Consider the following 22,495-nt stretch of genomic DNA (forward strand, 5'->3'; position numbering starts at 1 on the left):
AATTAAAAAATCGATTTTAAAATTTAGTTGTATGTTTTTCTTTTCTTATTTCGTGCTTGAATGTAATATAAAATTAAATTCAAAACAAAGGTGGAATTTTTAAATGTGATCAATATACATATTTTTGTAACGAAAACGTAATATTTTGTGTTTAAATCGTAAAAATTTTAATATTTACACACATTCAAAATGTGGTATTAGGTATATTCTCTCATGCGTGAAATTTTTTTGAGAAAAACGTGAAAAATATAGCTATTCCCTAGTGAAAAATAAGGGGAGAATGAGAATTCTCTATCATGCCTACATACCTTTTCAGAATTGATAAAGTGAAAGCATGAAAGGAATGGCTGTCATCATGGCAGTCATTTTCTTAAGGCGGAGCTTCGAAACAAAGAAAGTGTATTTTTGTGTTGTTAATTAGGTACGTCTGACAATTCAGAACATCAACTTGAATTTTGAACATTAAAATATATGCTATTTTAGTACCTATTGTGATCGTCACAAACTTTCAATTTTTTTTTTTTGATTGAAATTGATTTTTTGGACTTTGAAATTCAATATTTAATGTAATGTTTGCTTTATATTTTAACTGTTTTCACATATAAATTCATGTCGTATGCGTCATAATGAAACCATTTAGCTATGTTTTTATTGGTGAAAGGAAAAGCCGTCTTTCCCGGAAGTTCAACTAAAACGCTTTTCCGACATATGTTGCCTTTTTTCATTGATATTTATAAGTAAATTTACATACATATATCTGTTTAAGTGAAATTTTAATGAAAAACCGCACCTTTATAATAAATAGATGTAACTATAGTAGTGAAAACATATAACTTCAAAAATACGCTCTGGGTTGTCAACTGATTTTTCGGATAATTAAAAATATTTTTTGGACATTGCACTAAAGTTTATATATAAAAATAGAAAACGAAATCTTAAGTAAGAATTATTTCGCAGCTTAAATCATTTTTCATCATGTCACTTTTCATTAAATCACATTTCTTAATTCCTTTTTTTTCGTATTATTATCTAAATTTTATTAAAGGATTTTTTGCCCTCTTTACATGATGCCGTAATAAATTTATAAAAAATAATTTCACTGTTTGAAAAATGACGACTTTTTTTGGTTCAGAGACGAGATATAACTTTTCTTATATATCTATGCCCAGAGAAAACGAATCTTGTAATAAAAAATGTTGATTGGCTCGAGATTCGGAGATATATGTATTTTTTAAATCGCGCGATTTTTCTATATCTTGGTGTTGTTCGGTCGATGTCTCAAAATCTGCCAATTTTCTGATCAAAATGAATATTCAATTTTATAGTCGGGTATTTTATCTTTAATTTGTAATACTTTTCAACTTTAAAATTCCTATAAATAGTCGTCCAGTTCAAATCAAATGTCAAAAGTACGTATTTTCATTTAGAATTTTTTTCCACTGTTAATAATATTTTATATTGAGTATTTTCTATTGAAACATATTTATTGAGATAGTTTTCTGGCCACTCTATTTTTTGTTTTCGTTAAAAAGGGTTTTTACACGAATCTGAATTGAATTAATAGGGGTAATATATTAAATTGTCTTTTTATAAGAATGAAATAAAATTCCACTTAGAAAAATCATATTTCAACTATTTTTGTGGATTAATAACAAAAATTCGTTTATTTTATCGAGGTTAGTCAGTTATCAATAGAATTTTTGTTATTATTTTGATTTTTCTAAGTGGAATTTTATTTAATTCACATAATAAAGACAATTTAATATATTATTCCTATTAATTCAATTCAGCCAGGGATTGAACCCGTGACCACACAAAGGAAATCATCGATCTATACTGTTGTTTAAAAGTACATATATATATGTGAAATACTGCGGAGTTTGTGAGAATTCTACGGCACGTCAGAGAAATACGTAGATTATCTCCTGCTTGGAAAGTTCAGTGAAGCTTTTCGAAGTCACCTTAAGCGTGGAATTAGAGTGGTGTTTTATGTTTGGAATCGATCCAGCCACATACATATGTTTACAGTACGTATGTTTACTAAGGAATATTAAGTCTCGTTTGAAACAAACGACACGGCGATGAAGACGAATTGGAGAAGTTTCGAGATGAAAGGCACCCGGGGGAAACAGCTCGGATATAACCAGCATCCCCTGGAAGCATTTTGCGAAATTGAGTATCGCACAACAAAAGTGTTTCATTCGAAAGTCTTAAAAGCCGCTCACTTTCTACACCGATATTGAAAACCTGTAGCTTCGCTTCAATTAATGAAAATTCACGGCTCCTTTCATCCAACGATTATCTACACACTTACAGAATAATTACAACCGTTACGGTTTATGGAGGGTTATTACAGCTATAAATGGCGCTATCATCTTTTGTAATATCATACATATACCAACATACATACATATGCATGTACCTATATATGTATGCACATATGTATACAGATATGATTTCACTTTTTTGCAACAAATTAAATGGGAAGTTTTTTCAGTAGATGGTCAATAACTATTGTGAAAATTTGTAACAATTGTATACTATTCATCAATTCAATTCTCAATCACATCAATTCTCGTTAAATTTACTCTCCTTTAATAATAATTGTCTCGTCATATAGTAATAATTTCAAAAAACAAATTTGCAACAATCACTCTAGCTTGTACAGCATTAATATTGAATAAGTCAAATATAGAAATTGTAGAAATGACTGTGTTGACGGTAGAGCTTGCACGCCAGATGAATGAGCTTCTTCCATAATTAGAAAATATATTAGGCACGTAAAGGAGCTCATTACATCTGGTCGTTCTATTTGGCACACGCAACGATATTCTGCTCAATAATGGAGGACATTCGATCGAGCCGTTGAGGATGTTTAAAGTTGTTGAGATGTCAGCTATCTCCCTTCTTTTGACAAGTGGAAGCAGATGCTGACACCTACAAGCATATTCATAGGATGCATAGGATAATCCAAAACGGCTGCCGATGTTGTACCTCAAGAATCTCTTCTGGATGCGCTCCAATCTGTCCCTTGCACCAGAGTACTCTGGGTTCCAGACTTGGGATGCAAACTCAACAATACTTCTTACGTATGCACAATATAGTATTTTGCATGATTTAACAGAAATAAAGCATTTGGAGGACCGGATGGCGAACCCGGGAGCCTTCGACGCTCGAGCTACAACATTGTCATTATGTTTACTAAAGGATAGATCAGAGTTTAATAAAAATCCCAAATCCCTTATTTCCGATACCCTTCTGATTCTATGTCCGTTGATTGAATAAGGAAAGTCAACTGGACAAGTTTTCTGGTGAAGGATATGCAGGAGCATTTTGTGACATTAATTTATAACTTATTTAGGCTGCAATAAGCCTCCAGCCTGAACAAATCATCTTGCAGGTCCAAAGCATCATTACGACTATCTATTTTCTTAAATATCTTCATGTCATCAGCGAATAATAGTACACTGGAATTTTGAAAACATTTTTCAATATCAACGACGAAGATGTTGAATAACAGAAGTCCCAAGAGGGAGCCTTGCGGAACACCAGAAGGAATATCCATCCATTTCGATGTAAATCCATTTAATAAGACAGCCTGTGATCGACGTGTAATGTATGAGGCGAACTATCTATAGAGATCACCGTGAATACCGATCTGTAGGAGTTTTTCAAGGAGAATATTGTGATCAATTCTGTCAAATGCCTTACTATAATCTGTATAGATATCATCAACCTGAGACCGATCGTTCAAGGTATTAGCAACGAAATCATTAAATATTAGTAAATTTGTTGTAACTGAGCGTCCTTTCTGAAAACCATGTTGATACATACTAAGAGATTGCGAGATAGTTGGAAAAAGTTGGTCATACACTAATTTTTCTAGTATCTTGGCAAATATACACAATTTTGATATAGGTCTGTAATTGGAGATTTCGTTTTTTTTTTCCTTTCTTATGCACAGGAGATATGAATGCTGATTTCCAGATATAAGGCACAAGGTCCTCACTAATAGATCTTTTATAGATAATGGTTAGTGGCAAAGTTAGGCTTTCAGCACATTTTGAGATAAAAATTGGAGAAACTAAATCTGGGCCTGCTGATTTATGAATATCAGTTGATTTCAAGTTGATGAGTTGATATTTGTGACAAGGTTGATTTTTACCAATTTGTTGGAACCTTTTCAATGAAAATCAGATAAATTGGCAAATTCTGATAAGAAACGATCGACATGGAGTAACAAATATCCAAATCTGACCAGCAGTATTAAAGATTATCAAGGAATCGAACGGGAATCTCATCCAATGGGTTGACATTGAATGAAAAGAATTTATTCCAAGTATTAATTGTAGTGCTGTTAGTCAGGATTGGATATTTGTGACTCCAAGTCGATCGTTTTCTACCATAGCTTATCTGATTTCATTGTTGAAACGATTACTCATCAAATTGACATCCTACCACTATTCACCACTATTTGAATCTACTAAATTTATATACATATGTACAAGTTTAATACCATATATATACATATGTCGTTCAGTGGAAACCCGATAATGGCATCTTGGAAAACATAAAAATGCGTCCAGCAGCTATGCCGCCATTCCCAAGTTTGAGCCTGGTTTTTATAAAATCGAAATAGAAGTGAAGAGCTATTTTTATAATGTCTTGTTACTTACGTATGTATGCATAATAGAAAATTTACATAAACAAACTTTCAAAAATTATAAAACTCTCAGTAAAATGATTTCGACTTGCAAATTATGTCTAAATTATAATAAATTGAAGACTGGTTTTAAATAAAATATTTTAAAATACGATTCAGAGGTAGTTCTATTTTAATAAAATATCATATTTTGAATACATTTTTCATCTCATTGGCATTGAAATATAAAATTACCATTATATAAATTTAACCGCGCTTTAGTGTTTGGTAATTGAATAATAATATAAATTTTGAGGACAGTGAAATGAAACCAGTCTATAAATTTGTCGATGAAAAATATAACTTTCCTATATTATAACCTTTTAATGAAACTGCAAAAAGGCAGTTGAATATTCCAGTAGTTTTCCCAACATAAGTTTATACATACGAATCGTAAAATTGTTATATAATAATTAATTATTGGGCGTAAAATTTATTCATTTAATTGGTGTATATTTTGCGAATGTTTTTATTCGGTGTATGATATTTCCGTTTTGATTCTGTGAAAACAAATGTCCGGAAAAGTTAAGCCAACCGTTATGACTGCGTTAATTTGAATTACGAATCATATTTGCGTATTTTTAGGAAGACCTTCTTTATATTCATATGTATGTATGATACATACATGTGTATAATATATTTGTATGATACATACATGCGTATAATATATAAAATGTATGTATATAACATTAATATATTTGCTCTTATGGACCCATCATGTAGAAAAACGCACCTCAAAAATTATATAATAATAACGTTCTCAGGTTAAAATTTTTGGAAATAAAATACTTAAGTAAAATATTTATAGTAAAATAATAAATATGTAGTTACCTTTGCGACTATCAAAATGTCGGTAAATCAAGCTTATTATTTCGGTATAACGATAGAGAGTGTATGTATGTAATTAAGATTCGAATCAAAATCCTACCCTTACAAGTATTTATACCCATCGAAAGCTATTCTATAACCGTATAAGTTAATATTTTACGTGTGTGTATTCGCTATTTTGAATTGACTTTGATAATAACGACCCATTTCGCCGCTTTTGATGTGACCTTTTGACGATGAGAGCTCATGGGACAAGACTCATTAGGTTACGTGGGACTAACTCGTTTACGAAGACGTCCCCTATAATGAACCCCCTAATTGGACCATCCCTAAAAAGTCCAGTCAAAGCAAAAGACATACATATACACATATTTATGTGAGTGATAATTTAAATTTTTACACTCGAAACGATTTATCGAGGTTACAAAGTCAAATTGCTCAATTTCGTTAAATCGCCACGGAACCGTGAAACGCTTTTCCATAATTGAAAAGCGAGTTTTCGGAACGTAAAATTAATGCTACGTCGAACGTGTTTGACGTATCAACAATATAACGCGGAAAATTCGAAATCACTCGACCGCAATATCGATGCAAATTCGATTTGCAGGCGTGATGTTTATGCATTGTAGTTTCGTTTGAAAGTTTCAGGTTTGTAATCGATTCATTTCCAAAATGTTATGCTAATTATATAATACTACCAGATTGGGGAAAACCGATTTTGTTGCCCGCTTGTATTTTCAGTCTATAAAAATTTTAAATGTTGGATAACAATATTATACTAGTGTTTAGCATATATGCTTTCGAACATAGTGATCACGGGTTCGAATCCCACTGGTTGCTGCTGGCCAGACTGTGGTTTGTGAATCCAGGTCGATCGTTTCCTATCACAGTTTGCCAATTTTTCTGAAATTCCAACATATTGGCAACCTTTATTTCTCGCAAGTTTCAAGTTTTCAGTTACTTAAATTTCGCTGATTTGTATAAAAATGCTGCGAATCCGTTTATTTATAAGGTAAGCCAGTTATCAATAGAATTTTTGTTATTAATCCACAATAATAGTCGAAATATGATTTTTCTAAGTGGAATTTTATTTAATTCTCATATAAAGAAAATTTAATATATTATCCCTATTAATTCAATTCAGATTCGTGTAAATACGAGTAAATACTAGTATGAGCTTTTAGTTCGCAATTGTACCGATTTAAAATTCAGCACACTTCCAATTAACCCTTTTAAACTAAAACAAAAAATAGTATGGCCAGAACACTATCCCAATAAACAGCTTTGAATAGAAAATACTCAATTTAAAATATAAAATTAACAGTGGGAAACAATCCCAAATTAAAATACGTACTTTTGACTTTTAATTTGAACTGGACGACTACTTAGAGAGATTTGAAACCTGAAAAGTACTAAAAATGAAAGATAAAATAAACGACTATAGATTCCAATATTCATTTTGAACAGGAAATTGACAGATTTTGAGACATCGACCGAACAACACCAAGATATAGAAAAATCGCGCGATTTATAAAACACATATCTCCGAATCTCGAGCCAATCAACATTTTTTTATTACCAGATTCGTGTTCACTGGGCATAGATCTATAAGAAAAGTCATATCTCGTCTCTGACACATTTTTCGTGTCAAACAGTGTAATTGGCTTTTTGAAATGTAATATATTATTTGTCTGTCTTGATTTAAGACTGTCAGTTTTTCTTTTATAATAAAATAAAATAATATATTTTTAATACATAATATAATATGAGAGTCATTAAAACAAAAGTTTTTACAGCTTTATTTTATGTAAATGTTGAATTTTATCGAATAAACGTTCCTCTTTTATTGTCTTCGGTTTTATAGACGTTATACAGTAGTTGTATTTTTCTTTCACATCAAATTGAACCCAATGAAAAAGTACCCTCGTTTTAGGAGAGGCTTATCCAATTTGAGATGACTGTAAAAAATCCTATGCCTAAACTTATTTGATTATACCGTCCCTAAAGGATTGTAAAAAATACATAAGGATTTCTATTTATATTATTTTATGAAAATATGATGATAACGGGTATTTCATATTAAATATGGTGCTCAAAAAAATCTTTTTCACAAATTTAAAGATACACATTAATCCATATATCGTTCAATTCATAAAGCTGGCTTTCCCAATGAAAACTTTTTGATGCAGGTTGTAAAAGAGGTTTGGAAATGCATTAAAACATTGAATGAAATAGTTGATAGTTCATCTCAAAATTTAATATTTTAATAATAATATTTGTAAATATTTAGAATTTAGTTGAATATGAACATCATAATATGCCAAAAATATTAAAAGTTCATTTATACCAGCACAGATAAATCCAGCACGTACGTTAACAGCAGTATGAAAAATATTATTTAGTACATTCTATATAGAAACATTCATATGTTCCGTAATGTGCATGTGACGTGTCTAAACAGCAGCAAGCGACGCGATCTATTCATATTATACAGCAGTACTTGTCACCGAAACGTATCAGGCAAAACCGGTTTTCTTTGGCCACTGTGGAAATATTGACACATAACGTGAAGTCATAGTGGCGTGTCTACTATGACGTCACATATACATATATAATAATATAATATTTTCGGAAATACGACGCAAGTAATATTACGCCGTATCGTCACGCTCTGTAATGTATACATACATATGTAAGCCGATTTTGGCTTGTATGAACGTGCCGAAAACGAACGGTGCTGAATAGCATGAATAGGTGTAGTCTTTTCCGTGCAGTTTTGTTCCGCGCAGTGCAATTTTTTATAGGGAAATTAAGAATTGTAAATAGGTTTTTGAGCTCTTTTTCCTATTATGCTGTACATTAACATTAGAATAATATATTACTATGATTACTAACGAAATTAAATTTAAATTTTTAAAATAGAAACTGATCAGTAGATCAGTAGCTATTAAAATAGATATAAGATGTATTGTGAACATAATTTCGTAATAATAAAAAGCATTTAAAAATCAAAAAAAATATGGAAATTGAAATTGGGACATAATGGAATTAGATCGAGTATTACGACATTGGCATTTTAAGCGTATTCAAATTGAAGCCCGAAAAGAAAACTCACGTTTCCCATACGCGTTTCTTTACCTTCATCTGTGAGTGCTTACTATTGAGTGGAAATCTCGAGAGAGAAAATACAAAAAAAAAAAAAATGAAAACAAGTGAAGTTTTTTTTCTTCAATATTTATTTTTAGGCTTTCAACGTGTCACAACTTTTGCTATAATATACCTACAAAAGTCCCGTATTTCTGTATTCGCAGTATTTTTTTTATTAAAATTTCCATTAGAAGTTCTGTGCGTATGTATATGTAGGTATATGATTTTTCTCGCGCACGAGTGCAAAGCGCCAGCATGCTTAATTGCGAGCTTTTCAGGTGTGTAAATATTTGAATATCTATGTATATACAAAGTATACCTGTAACGTAGCTTGAAAGCTTACCGACAATCAGAATGCCTTCTCTTTTTAGGCACTGATACTGAATTTATATGAAATTTATGAACAATTCAGAAAGGTTGTCAGACTTGGAAAATTTTCTCTGAATTTGATGTAAGTAAATATTTTATTACCACTTAGTTCGAATTTACTGTCGTTTGAATGAAGCTGGCAAATGCGTCGCGACAATTGATCAAAGTGACCTGTAACCTTCACTAGATAATATTTCATTTATTATCCAATTTCATACATAAATTGTCGTATGATTTTATTATTAAACTAGTGATAGACCCGATGAAAATTTCATCTCGTGTATTATAAGCAAAAACTTCCTACCTACCTACGTATAAACAATATAAAACAGCACTAGAAAAATTAATTTATTAATTGAATAAATTTTCAGTAGATGGCGCTAAATGCTCATAGTACCATTTTCCAAGAGGAAATATTGATAGCAAACAATATATATATATATATATACAGATTTTTTCTTGATTCTACGAACCAAAACTTACATACAAAGTCTCTTTCAAAATTATATATTAGACTAGTTGTTTTACCCGGCTTCGCTCAGTATTTGTAAAATTTCATTTTTTTTTTGTTATTTAACTTATTTGAATCGAAAAAAATATAATATTCAACCAATTGAATTGTCGTCATAGAAACTTTGTTTTGTTTACGAAGTTCCCAACCAAAGATATGTACTTACATATATGTATACATACCTACATACATAAAAACAAAGCCTCTTTCGAAAATATATATTAGATTAGGCTCTATTATTCTTATTAAACACGCATATGTATGTTATATAGGTTTTTCATTCCAAATTGACCCTTTTTCATTTCAAATTAAACCTTTTTCAAATTGATATCGAAATGGGGTTGGTCAATTTGAAATGAAAAAGGTTTAATTTGATATGAAAAAGGGTCAATATGGAATGTAAAACCTGTATTGCATTCAACGATTTAATGTATGCGCATAAATTAAATCTGCATAAAAATAGCGGATGCTTAAAATGCACCGATTGGTCAGAATATATCGTCGTTACTCTAATTGGTCAAAGGTTTTAGTTCACGTGGACCACTTCACGCTGATTGGTTGTGCGCTTTGTTCGCGTGTATTAATTTTATTAAATATTTTTAGGCGCAACATATGTATGTACATATACTCGAGGCATTATAAAATTTGTTTTTTGGAAATCTCCATACTTGTCGACGCGTCCGTCACATACCTACATACCCACACACGTAAATCGCGTCCGTTTATATATATATATATATATATATATATATATATATATATATATATATAATTCAGCGGGTATATTTCACGATCGGATCGGCTGAACTATATTTACATATGTGGTTTTCTTTCAATTTTAACGGTGCTATAAATTCGAATGATGGTTTTAAGTTACGGGTAGGTGGCTATTTTTAAAACGAATCGCTTTTCATAACGTTCGTATGCGAATCAAATCACGAACATTTCGACGAACCCGTTCGGTCTGAAAAGTATTGTATGTATAAAAATGTATTCACATATTCCAACATGCAAATAAAATACGTTTCGGTAGTCAGAAAATTTGAATTTTCGAAATAGTTTTGATTTTTGTCATGCATTATTTATTTCTCATGTATAATACTCAGTATGAAATACGAGTGTACATTTTTATTTTGTAAAAATATACATTTTCGAAACTTTTATATTATGCAAAAAAATTCACAAGAATAAATAAATTGAATTTGAATTTCAAATCTCATTAGAACGTTTTTATACGGGAAACTTTTTTAATTATATCAAATGTAGACCGATTGTCTCGGTTTTATTATAAATTGTATATATAGGTATGTATTTATGTAGTACATATATAGTATGGACGGGAAGAGTGGTTTCCGAGATCGAAGAGAAATACTCAGTGACACTACTCTGTGAAGAGGTAGTTTAACGTTGATCCGTGGACCAGCCAGCTCTGAACGAAGCACGGAACAAATCCGCCGAATATGCCGCGGCACCTTATTGGCTGTTGTATACAGCTTTTTCATTCGCCGAGGCCTTTTTGGCGCGAACGCGTGATTAGGTGATTAGTGCTGATAAACCAGTGGTCGACGAACACCGATCGCCTAATCTCCATGTTACAATATCATTGAAAACTTGTTCGATAGTTGCGATACAGATAAAATAAACATTCATATATCCTAGTTTATAATTTCGAGCATAAAAGAAAATACCAGATTTGGTGCTCTGTGTAAATTCATTAATTTTATCTTCGTCACCATTTTCTTGTGTATTTGTTTTGTGAACATCTTTGTTTATTACAACCATTTACGGGGCTTCATACAAATTCTATTTACTTTCCTCACATCTTTGACCCAATACTACAAACAAACTCAATTTTATATCACCACTAATTAATTATTATTGTTACAAAGCTTCACTTTCTTCAATCGTACACATATTTTGGTTATACATATAACCAGCAGTATATCTCAGTGGTTGCGTTAATGCATATCAACCGAGAGGTTTCCGGGCTCAAGACCTCGGTTGATCTCGATTGAAAATAATTTATTCGGAGTATATCTGCAGTGGTTTTTGTCAGACTTGGATATTTGTGACTCCAAGTCAATCGTTTCCTATTTATCTGATTTCCTTGTTGAGCGGTTCCTCGTCAAATTGGTAAACCAACCTATCTACTGTGTATTTGTCACCACTATTTGAATATAATTTCATATTTATAATCTATAAATTGATATACACATGTACAAGTTTAATACCGCAAATGTCGCTTCGGGGCAGTCTGTAATAGCATAATGGGAAATATATATTTTTTCAGAATTTTAGGATCACGGTGCGAGGATTATATCAATAATACTCGTGGATTAGATCAAACGACCTTTGATTAGCTTATTTACGTCAGGCCTGCCATAGGGCAAGTCATCTATATTATTTAGATGGTTCCTAACGCTCCGCTACAAATCGCTGCAAAACACGCGGCTGCATGCTCATTTCGATTTTGGTATTTTTCATCTCGATGAAATTCGCGACTGTTTGACCGCATGATCACTCGAACTTGTATCGATGTCGAACGTATGGATGTCTCTTTCGCACGCATATATTTTGCTGCGAGTACTGCTCGCACTTATGCGAACTCTATGTCAGATTCCCAATATATGTACCTCTCCACTCGCCTTGTGATCCTGATACTTTTGTCTCGACTTTTGCCTTTTTAATATCTCGTCTTTCGTTCATGCTTAAATTCTACATGTCTTTCGTACATGTGTAAGTTGATCGTATTGAAAAAAAATATATGAAGAAAATCTTCAGTGGATCGGTCTCTTTTGATGTTTTGATGATGCGCAGTATTTCACCGTCACAACGATGAATGGAAAAATCTAGGAAAATCCTCAGACACGCCAAGGACGACTACAACCCTAAGTGAACTTCTTTATCCCCACGTGCCAGAATATGGATAGTAGTCTATCAGGTGGCTGCGGTTCTGCCAAGGGACAAAGCTTCCAACCACTTATGGTCTCGCATAGTGAGCACGTCAAAAATAAATCCCCTTTCACCGGCTCGGGATTCGCTCTTTGAATCAAAAAAAATCTTTTCATATTTCACTAGAAAGTGTGTCGATGATGTGTGTAAGAAACCCCGCGTTTATTTTGGCCACGTTCAATCCGCAAATCCGACGAATAATGGAAATTTTCCTATACCTATACGTTTGTATGTACATACCATATGCTCTATAGGGATAGTGGGGAGTTGTATTCAACAGATATTCATACATATACTTACATTGAAAGCCTGTGTTCTCCTTTCTCTTTTGTTACGGTTTTTCCTCTACATAAATACATCGCGCACAATTTGTAATACAATAGTGTTTTGTTGGAAAAACTCATCGTACGCTATCCTTTGAATTCTTATCTATGACGCGCTTTCTTGTATATTGGTAGGTTATACACTAATTTTTGTTCGAAATTGATTTTCTACATATGTTTATACTTGACTTTGTATTAAACCTTTCCATATTATAATATACAACTGTAGATATATACATACATATCGATATATACATACATACATATCTTCGTTATATTTAGGCATGTGCTTACCAATGTTTGTTAACAGTTTTCCAGTATATATGTACATACGTACATATGAGCCGTCATAATTGAAAGTGGCATAAGTCCACTTTTGTTCATTTCGAGAAATATTTCGCAAAAGATTTAATATAATATTTCATAATATTAGTGGCCTGTACAGATGTTGTATTAGTAAATTTAGAAGGTAAAATTTATAATTATTATATTAGTAATTACCTCTGTATTTGGTATTTATAAAATTAAATGGAGTAGCCAAATCTTTGAATTTTCTGTTTGCCGATGATAGTTGTCGTCCAGTCTTTATTTCATGGTTGAATACAAACAATATTTCAATATATTAGTGGCCTGTAATACGCTAATTCTGCTTTACCAATATTCTGGATATATCAAATAAAAAAAAATGATAACAATTTGTGAAGTCAAACAGAAAGAGTGTTCTTAAAACTAAAAATTGGACTATTTTCAAATATAACGGCTCACATACATATGGAATTTAAATATATAATTAATATAGTGCAACTTTGGGTTATAAATAAAAATAGACAGGTGATCATATCTTATAGTATAGGAACTATACTATTCAGCAATAAAAAATATTGTAAGCACAAGGTTTTTGTATTTTGAGTAAGACATAGAAAATAAACAAATTTTCAGATTTCTCCAGTTTGATTGTTGTGACAGATTCAATAAATCGTTATCCTTCACTTCAGTTTCTCGCAAATTTGAGTTTTTAGAATCTCAAATTTTTTAAAACATTTTAAAAAATATGCTACCTACATAATTTATTTTTCGCAAATTTGCTACGTATCAAAAAAATGTAGACCGTCCATAGATGTCTCTATTGTATTCTGTCTGTAATGTTTTTGCGAGTACTTAAAAATAATCGAATATTTCGGGGTAATTCCTGTCATGGCATATGTAATAAATAAATAAATAATAAAAAACACGTTAGGTTTTGTAAAGTGTATGATGTCTGTCTATTTGTCCTTTTTTGAGGTATTTTAATTGTCATTTAAATAAGCTTAATTAAAAAAGTTTTTTTTAAACTAAATAATAATGTATCATGACTTGAATTTAAATAGTTGACTATTTAAAATTATTCAAATTCAACTCTCTATGTGTGTTAATAATTGTTTCATGTACACAATTGGAAGTTCAATTTTAATTTACATGTACTACACCTAGTCGGTTATTTTAGTTTATGTTGTACAAATTGAATTCAATTTCCGTACCTGCAGCTGCACACATACATATGTACATATATATATGTACATACATACAATCGTCTGTTTGAATTGCGAACCACATTAAATTCTACACGCCTGCAATACAACGTAAACTCTTGCACGACGATGTTTCACATGTGTAAATATAACATCCAATGCAATTTCAGTGTACACTTACAAATTGCACATTGCACACATATTTCCAGAGAAATGTGTGCACTTCCAGTCCATGAAAACGGACCCTTGTCGTGTACATACATATGTATGTAAATATAATCGAATTTTCCGCAGGGAAAGCTCGCGTCATTCATGTAAAATTACACCTCGACGCTGTTTTGACTTTCAACAGTTTTAGTGGGCAAAGTTAAAATTGAAAAATGAAAACAATGAATTGTTTCCCTCTAGTTCGTAATGAATTTTTCGCAACGGAAACTGTCGGTTAAATGTGAATAAGTGAAGCGAAATTCACACTTAATTGCTTTTCGAGAGCACTTAGTAGAATTCGTATACTCTAACTTCGGCGCTTATTAATTTTTACATTATTTTATTATTCTCGCAGATGAGCTATCTCACTTTGTTTCCGTGAAGTTTTTGCATAATTTTGTTGCCATAATGTAAATTTTATCATTCGAGCGAAATCCTTCTTCGAAGCTTCGGCAATGTAACGTAAATAAAACGTGTTTCTCGTATTCTACATATACAGTATGAAATATACGTAAGTACGTAAATATAAATATACGTACGTACATATATATGTACGTACGTATAGTATAAATTTACAAATTAAGGTCCGTTTATATTATCCTTCGCGCACGTCAATAGTTTGGCACAACACTGCACGGAAAACACTACTTCTACTCATACTATACAGCACCGACCGTTTTCGGCACGTTCATGCTTGTTTTGATACGTCACACACACATTACGGAACATATTAGCCAGCAGCATAGCTCGGTCGTTAAGCTTCTGCTTAGCGTCGTGAGGTGCCGGTTTCGATCCTAGAGCCGGGCCTCGAGTGAAAATGAATTTTTCAGAGTATGCTGTTTTCAGACCTGGATTTGTGACTCCAGGTTGATCGTTTCCTATCAGAGTTTGCCAATTTTCTCTGATTTCATTGTTAAAACGGTTCCCGGTAAAATTGGCTAAAATCCTTCCTATATATACATACAATATGTCACCAATAATTTGTGTTTGATTAATGTGCAATAAATAAGTTTGTGTACAATTTGATAGATGTCTCATTGATTTGCGAGTTTTTCAGTGTCTCGTAATTCAGTGACTTATATAATGAATAAAAAATACTGCAATATTTGTAATTGGCCAGGAAGGCGCATTGGGGTTGCCTGTAAGGCCTTCCTGGTATGTGTGTGTCACTGCTGTGATGCATTGGGGTAACCTGTCAGGTCACAGCAGTCTTAAGCTATTGTTATTATTATTGTAATAATAATAAATAAATAAATAAATATGAATGTGCTATCTATATACGTAGAATGTACTAAAGAATATTTTTCGTACCGCTGTTTAAGTGCAGTTGCCGACTTCAGTTGAATTGGTATAAATTAATCTTTATATTTTATATTCTATTTATGTATTCTGTATACAATATTTTATTGTCGAAATATGAAGATGATCTTATTTGACATCACATCACTGAAGATTATTTTAAATGGATGATAGAATTTACTTGCCCTCACGAGTTAACTCGGTCGTTTTTGTACGTTAGCCCTTTAATCCAAGGCTCTAAGTTGAAGCATATTCATAGAGTTAATATAATATATCAAATTTGATGGTCATAACATAAAAATGGCTTTGTGCTATTGCGAAGAAACATATATTCAAACAAACATTAATTATTATATGTAAATATAATAGGTAAATTTTAGCACTTGCCGTACTGTGACGGATAGCGAAGTGACCAGGACTTGTATTTTATTTTATTACTCCAAATATACTGAATACAGGGGTCTTCATATTTTACGTATTCCTCATCAAAACCTCTATGATCCGAATCATGTCATTACGAAAATAAAACATCACAGATGCAGATGCAGAAACAGGGAGGGGGAATTCAATACGCCGCGCTCAACAGTCAATGTGAGATTGATGTCCGCCTTGGAATGGCAGCTTTGCTCCAGCCGTTATTTTTTTTTCATTTTCTGCACTTATTTTATATTATTCAACGTTTAATACATGATTTTTATAGCTAATCATAATAATTAACCTCGCAGATTTTGAACTAATTAAACTTAAAACACACATTTTGAACTGGAATCTTGGCGTCTAGCAAAATGACCAGCGGATTTTTTTCAGCACAGTGAGGCAAGTATTAAAGACGAGAATATAATGAATTGTCTCAGTCTACATTCATTCAATTAGGTTAATGTCGTACTTTTGTAAGTAATGGAATTGAAAGTGTATTAGTGGAAAGACAGTATCATTATATAAATGACAGCAATATTCAACATTCGTTTGTAATGAAACTTTTTAAACATTCTCTGTCGTCGAAGATACCTTTTGCATATAAAATGTTTGTTTGACTGTGGCATTTGGAATAATGTATGTAAATATATATACAAAAATAGAACAATTTTGTATGTTGACTTATTCTATTTACCTACTCGTTCGTATTCAATGTTTGACGAGTGAATCATGAGTGGACATTAGTGAATGATAAATTCGTATGTATGTACATCTATTAACCTAAATGTCATGTTTGAACTTTTAGGAATTGTCAAATATCCTTTTTCTTGTATTAAAATATATCACGGAACGGGGTTTTCACAAAACAAACAGTACTTCTCGGAAAACATTGTACGAAATTAAAGCACTCTGGTTCCCTATGTGTACTATGTAATAATATTTTAGTGAAGTTATGATCGAGTTTGCTATATTTGAGGTTTTCCACGCGTCTAGTATGGCGTGGGATGTTAAATTAAATTATTTTGCATTAAAATTGCACATTTTCTGCCAAAATGAACCGTAATAATTAACCGATGTACGAGGGGAGCGCTCGCGCAAAAACTTTCCATGTACGTTCATTAATAAATTAACCCTAATTTGAATACGTTTTCACTAAAATATCATTTATATACACATACATATATAATTATATTAAATACAGTAAGAGTCATTTTACTTTCATGTCCACTTTTCATTGTTTCTATGCAAATTATACAATACTTTATTCTTCTTTCAAACTATTCGATCAAAGTCAATTAATAATATTGATTGTATAGTACCAAACAATATTATATAAGTATTCATCTAATGCATATATTCAAAGTGTGGGATATGAGGAAGAAATATACTCAGGTAAATTATACTTCTAAGAGAGGAAGCATTCTTATTCAGTGGTATCTGAATAAAATTTCCATTTGGCAAAATTGTGGAAAGACGCTATCGTACATTGACGATTTTTCTTTTTATCTTAAGAAACGATTTTATATATGACTCAACGTTTTCTTAACAATATATAAAGCACATCACGTATGTACACACACACAATATGAAGTCAATTACAATCTCAGCGAGTGAAAAGATCCATACATATGATATGTATGTAGTTGTCGTTCCGTATTCCGTTCACAAGACTGTTTTCAGACTCTGTTGTTCGCAAGAATTTATGTTTTTTTTTTCTCTCTCATGTTTCAGCTAAGAGACCTCCAGTGGAAGAAACTGCATCCTTTTTGCAGTCGCTTTTAGCTTCTCACGGACCCAACTACTTAGAAAAGCTCTTCGGAAGTAAAGCGCGGGATGCTCTTGCACCACTCGGGGGAGTTGAAAAGGTTGCCATTGCGCTCTCAGGTAACGTTATTTTCTTTTTTTTTAATTAAAAACAAAAGTGAGAAAAATGACAGCTCTCACGGAAGCTCAGCTCTTTATAAAGCTGCTGAAGTTTTCATTTTTCATGACTTTCAAATATAAAAGGCACTCGTGTTGCATTTGAAAGCAGGCAAGCGTATTTGTTAAAAACATTGTAGAAATTTTCAAGACGAAAAAGCAACTTTTAACTTTCGTCTTGTTGAAGAAAAAGTTCGTGTAAATTGTGTACTTTTATCAAAAGTCAGTAAACATAACATTATATTGTAATAAACTCTAATTTCAAATTATGGAATATTATATTTGCATTATAATTAATCGCAAGACATATGTACTTGCACGTTTTTCAATGTGTTTTTAATGTAGCTGCATTTTAATAATCATTGCAAATGACTATCGATCCCATGAGCTGACGTCGATTGAAAAGATTTTTTCTGAGTATATCTATAGTGCTGCTGGTCAGACCTGGTTATTTGTGACTCCAGGTCGATCGTTTCCTATCAGAGTTTGCCAATTTTGACTGATTTCATTGTTGAAACGGTGCCCGATTAAAAATTGTCTAAAAAAAACCTTCCTACCTACTATGTAACCACTATTGGAGTGTGATTAATGTACAATAAAATTTATGTACAATTCATAGATGTCTCGTTAATTTGCGAGTTTTCAGTGTCTCGTAATTCAGCAACTTGTATAATAAAAATGCTGTATTGTTTGTAATTGGCCAGGAAGGCGCATTGGGGTTTACCTGTAAGGCTTTCCTGATATAAAATGTAATAAAATAAAATCATCATCATTCACAGCCATTCACCATCCACTGCTGGATGATAGCCTCTCCAACACGCGTTTTGCATAAATCATATCTTTATTTATTTATATAATATTCTACAATATTTAATTTGAATTGGGAATTCATCTCATGTCTAAGATTTTAAAGGTTGAAATTTTTTTTGTACCATTTTCATTATCAATTTTCAATTAAATTAGGCAATAATGGCAACAAAATATTTCAAACTTTTCTTATTATATTTGACTTGTAAATTTATAAAAGAAAAATGTATCAGCCCATTCTAATTGATACTATTGTATAATTTATTTTTATTTTTCACTTTTCCTTCTACCATTTAAATATTATGTGTGCTTTTCACAAGAAAATTCCAATATAATCCTTGTATTTATTATGCCAGATGAATACAATATTAACAAAGGTCAACAATTAAATATCTGTATCAATTTAATTGTTAACTTTACTATGTTGTTTTTACATTATTTGACATTTACAGCAACATGCTTTTATCTATGTTTCGTGATATATATTTTTTAATTATGCAACTTTGAAGAAAATCCTCTTTACCACTGCTTTTATTTATGTTTCAATATTACATGTACATATTATACATACGTGTACGTACATATATGTATACATACATATATTAGATGATATGTATGTACATAATGTTAAGAACATATTATTTAATTATGTATGTAAATTTAATATCATGTTCCAGACACGTAACATATTTGATTCCATATGTACTTACATACATACACATATAACCTTAATTTTAATGAGAAATAAACATTTCTAGCTGATATTATTATCGTTGCGATGTTTACTGAATTGAAAGAATTTCATTATGTATTCCACAAGCTTGTTTCTTGTAGAATCCTCTTCAAAGTCTCAATAAGCCGACGTAATAGTTTCCAATCGATATTTCACCATTTTATGTAATGTATTACTTTACGAACGTAATATGTATTATATATGTATGAAGTATCAATGCAAATTTCGACCTCTAGATTTTGACTCAAATCACCATTTTAATATTTTTATATAATGGCTCTTCTACCTATATGTTTGCAAATGATATAGGCAATATTCCTACAATCTTCCGATCAGTTTGAAACTTTGCCATTTTGCGCGGTTTGATCACCGATAGAAATTTAAATCGTAACAAACACGTTCAAGGAAGGGGCATTGGGGTTTACCTGTTAGGCCTTCCTGGTATATATGTATATAATAATAAAAAAATGATAAAAATGTTATGTTTTATTATGCAGAGTCTCAAACGATAGAGGATTTCGGCGCTGCCCTGCATCTGATGCGATCCGACCTAGAGCATTTGCGTTCCGTGTTCATGGCCGTGGAGAACGGTGACCTGGGCATGCTCAAGTCCTTGGGCATCAAGGATTCCGAGCTGGGAGACGTTAAGTTCTTCCTGGAGAAGCTGGTCAACACGGGCTTCCTCGACTGAATAGCGCCCGAGCCTGCTTCACAATTCTACGTTCATCCCCTACCCAGAGCACCCATCAATCCAGGATTCTATAGTTACCTACCCTACGACGGTTACAATTATAAAAAGTAAACGACGATTGCACACACCTTTGATTTCACCATTTCGATTTCCCAAACCTCGAATCATCCACAGTCAGCCATAAACGAACAACAACAAAAAATCAGTCAAAATACAATGCGGAATTAACATCGAACTCGTATGTATTGTCGTAGAAAATATTAATATATGTATAAATACAATATCTAAACGTATCATCAATAGATACAAATAGTATATATTACATACAAAATTTCATCAATGTATCATAAAATAAATATTTATTTATGTATTGAAAAATGTCAAATTTTTAACACTATTATAAAATGACTTCATTTCGAATTACTATTTAATTTGTTTAATGCAATTATCGTATTTGTGTCAAGCAATTGAGTTTTATTTTAAATATAAAGGCTGGATATTTATGAAGATTCGAAATGAAATTGTTTAATAATTGTTGTTGAAAAATTTTTAGTCACCAAACATGATAGTTATGCGATGGATAATATCGGAATTGTGATAAAATTCAAATCGAAGAATTTATCAAAATGGGAGTAAAACAATTTTAAAAAAAATATGAATAAATAAAACATATTTTTTGTGGTATGTTTTAAGTTGCTTTGATTAATTTGTTTGTTTTTTTTTTGAGGTATATTTCAATTACATATTTCGACAAGTAAATAGATTTTTAATATTTTGCTACTTAAAATTGACAATCTCTCACTGAAGGGTATTTCATATGTGTGTATATTTACTCAAAAAAAATATGATAAAAATTAATAATAGTTTTTATACTACAGTCTCAATATACAGGGTCGATGCAATTGTTTAATTTCTCTGCTTTTTATATTAAATTTATTATTGTTTAATGAACAATTGAATAGAATGACGGCTAAAAGGCAAATTAAGACTAGTTGAGAAGGATTTGGTGACGATTATTTGATTTTTCAATAGTGGCATATATAAAGTAAATAATATATTAAAAAGTACATAACAAAAACACAAATCCATTATTACCTATTGAATTCCCTAAAATTGTATCCCTGCGATGATTTTCATCCACATACGTAGTTTTATATGTTTCATTATCCTTCGATGTTTTTTAATTTTTCATTTAATGCAGAAGCAGGATTCGGACAAGATATTTAATATGAATAAAAAAAAATCATTTTAAGTGTATTTATAGTGAAAAGCATTCCATTTCTAATCGTACATCATATAATCTCTTAGATATTAAATTGATATATAAAAATATCTCATACATACATGTGTATAAATGTATGTTTGTTTTTAATATAAAATTATTAATTTACATATATGTATGTATTTAAAGATCTTTGACGCGTGGAACTATTCTAATATTTGAATTCACATATATAATCTGTACTCGCCATGTAAATATATTTTGAAAATGTATTATGATTATCATTCTTACATGTGTAAAAACTATGAAACATTGATTAAAAATGGCCGATCGATGTATTTTCACGTACTTTCGTTCCAAAAACATATAAAAAATGGAACAAAGTATGTAATACACTTGAAATTCTCTTCTAACAATTTTGTACACCAGTGTTTCAATTGAAAAATACATATTATATACCATACATATCATTACATGTGTAAGTAAGTGTGAAGTATTGCGCATTTCGCGTGTGCTTCGCAGATTTTTTCAATTTAATGTAATTTTTCGCATGTCTTAAATGTTGTGCAATATTTTATAGAAATGTAATAAATGTTAATTATGAAAAAAAAAATCCAACACGATGATCGCAAGATTGTCGCAAGAGTTATTGTACCTTTTATTAGAGAATTAGCGATTATATTAAAATGTAATATTTCACGGATATATTATATTAATCGCGATTTAATAAAATAAAAATTAAATAAAAAAATAACACGCCGCGGAGATGAAACGACTTAGGTGATATTGTACGATTTAGAGAGTGAGTGGAGACGATCGATTCAAATTAAATATAATATATAAATATATACATATATAT

At 31.2% G+C, this 22,495-nt stretch overlaps 1 protein-coding gene across 1 annotated transcript in view; it reads left to right on the forward strand.

The window, feature by feature from the left end:
• Window positions 1–21,058, forward strand: part of LOC143914105 (IDLSRF-like peptide) — a 64,627-nt gene extending 43,569 nt beyond the window's left edge. The window contains exons 3-4 of the mRNA XM_077434197.1: window positions 17,995–18,147; window positions 20,221–21,058. Of these exons, the coding sequence (XP_077290323.1) occupies window positions 17,995–18,147; window positions 20,221–20,414 (347 nt within the window). The 3' untranslated portion in view covers window positions 20,415–21,058. The remainder of the gene's footprint in view (window positions 1–17,994; window positions 18,148–20,220) is intronic.
• Window positions 21,059–22,495: the final 1,437 nt, after the last annotated feature.

The sequence above is a fragment of the Arctopsyche grandis genome, chromosome 7 (assembly GCF_051622035.1).
Source record: "Arctopsyche grandis isolate Sample6627 chromosome 7, ASM5162203v2, whole genome shotgun sequence".
NCBI classification, from domain to species: domain Eukaryota; kingdom Metazoa; phylum Arthropoda; class Insecta; order Trichoptera; family Hydropsychidae; genus Arctopsyche; species Arctopsyche grandis.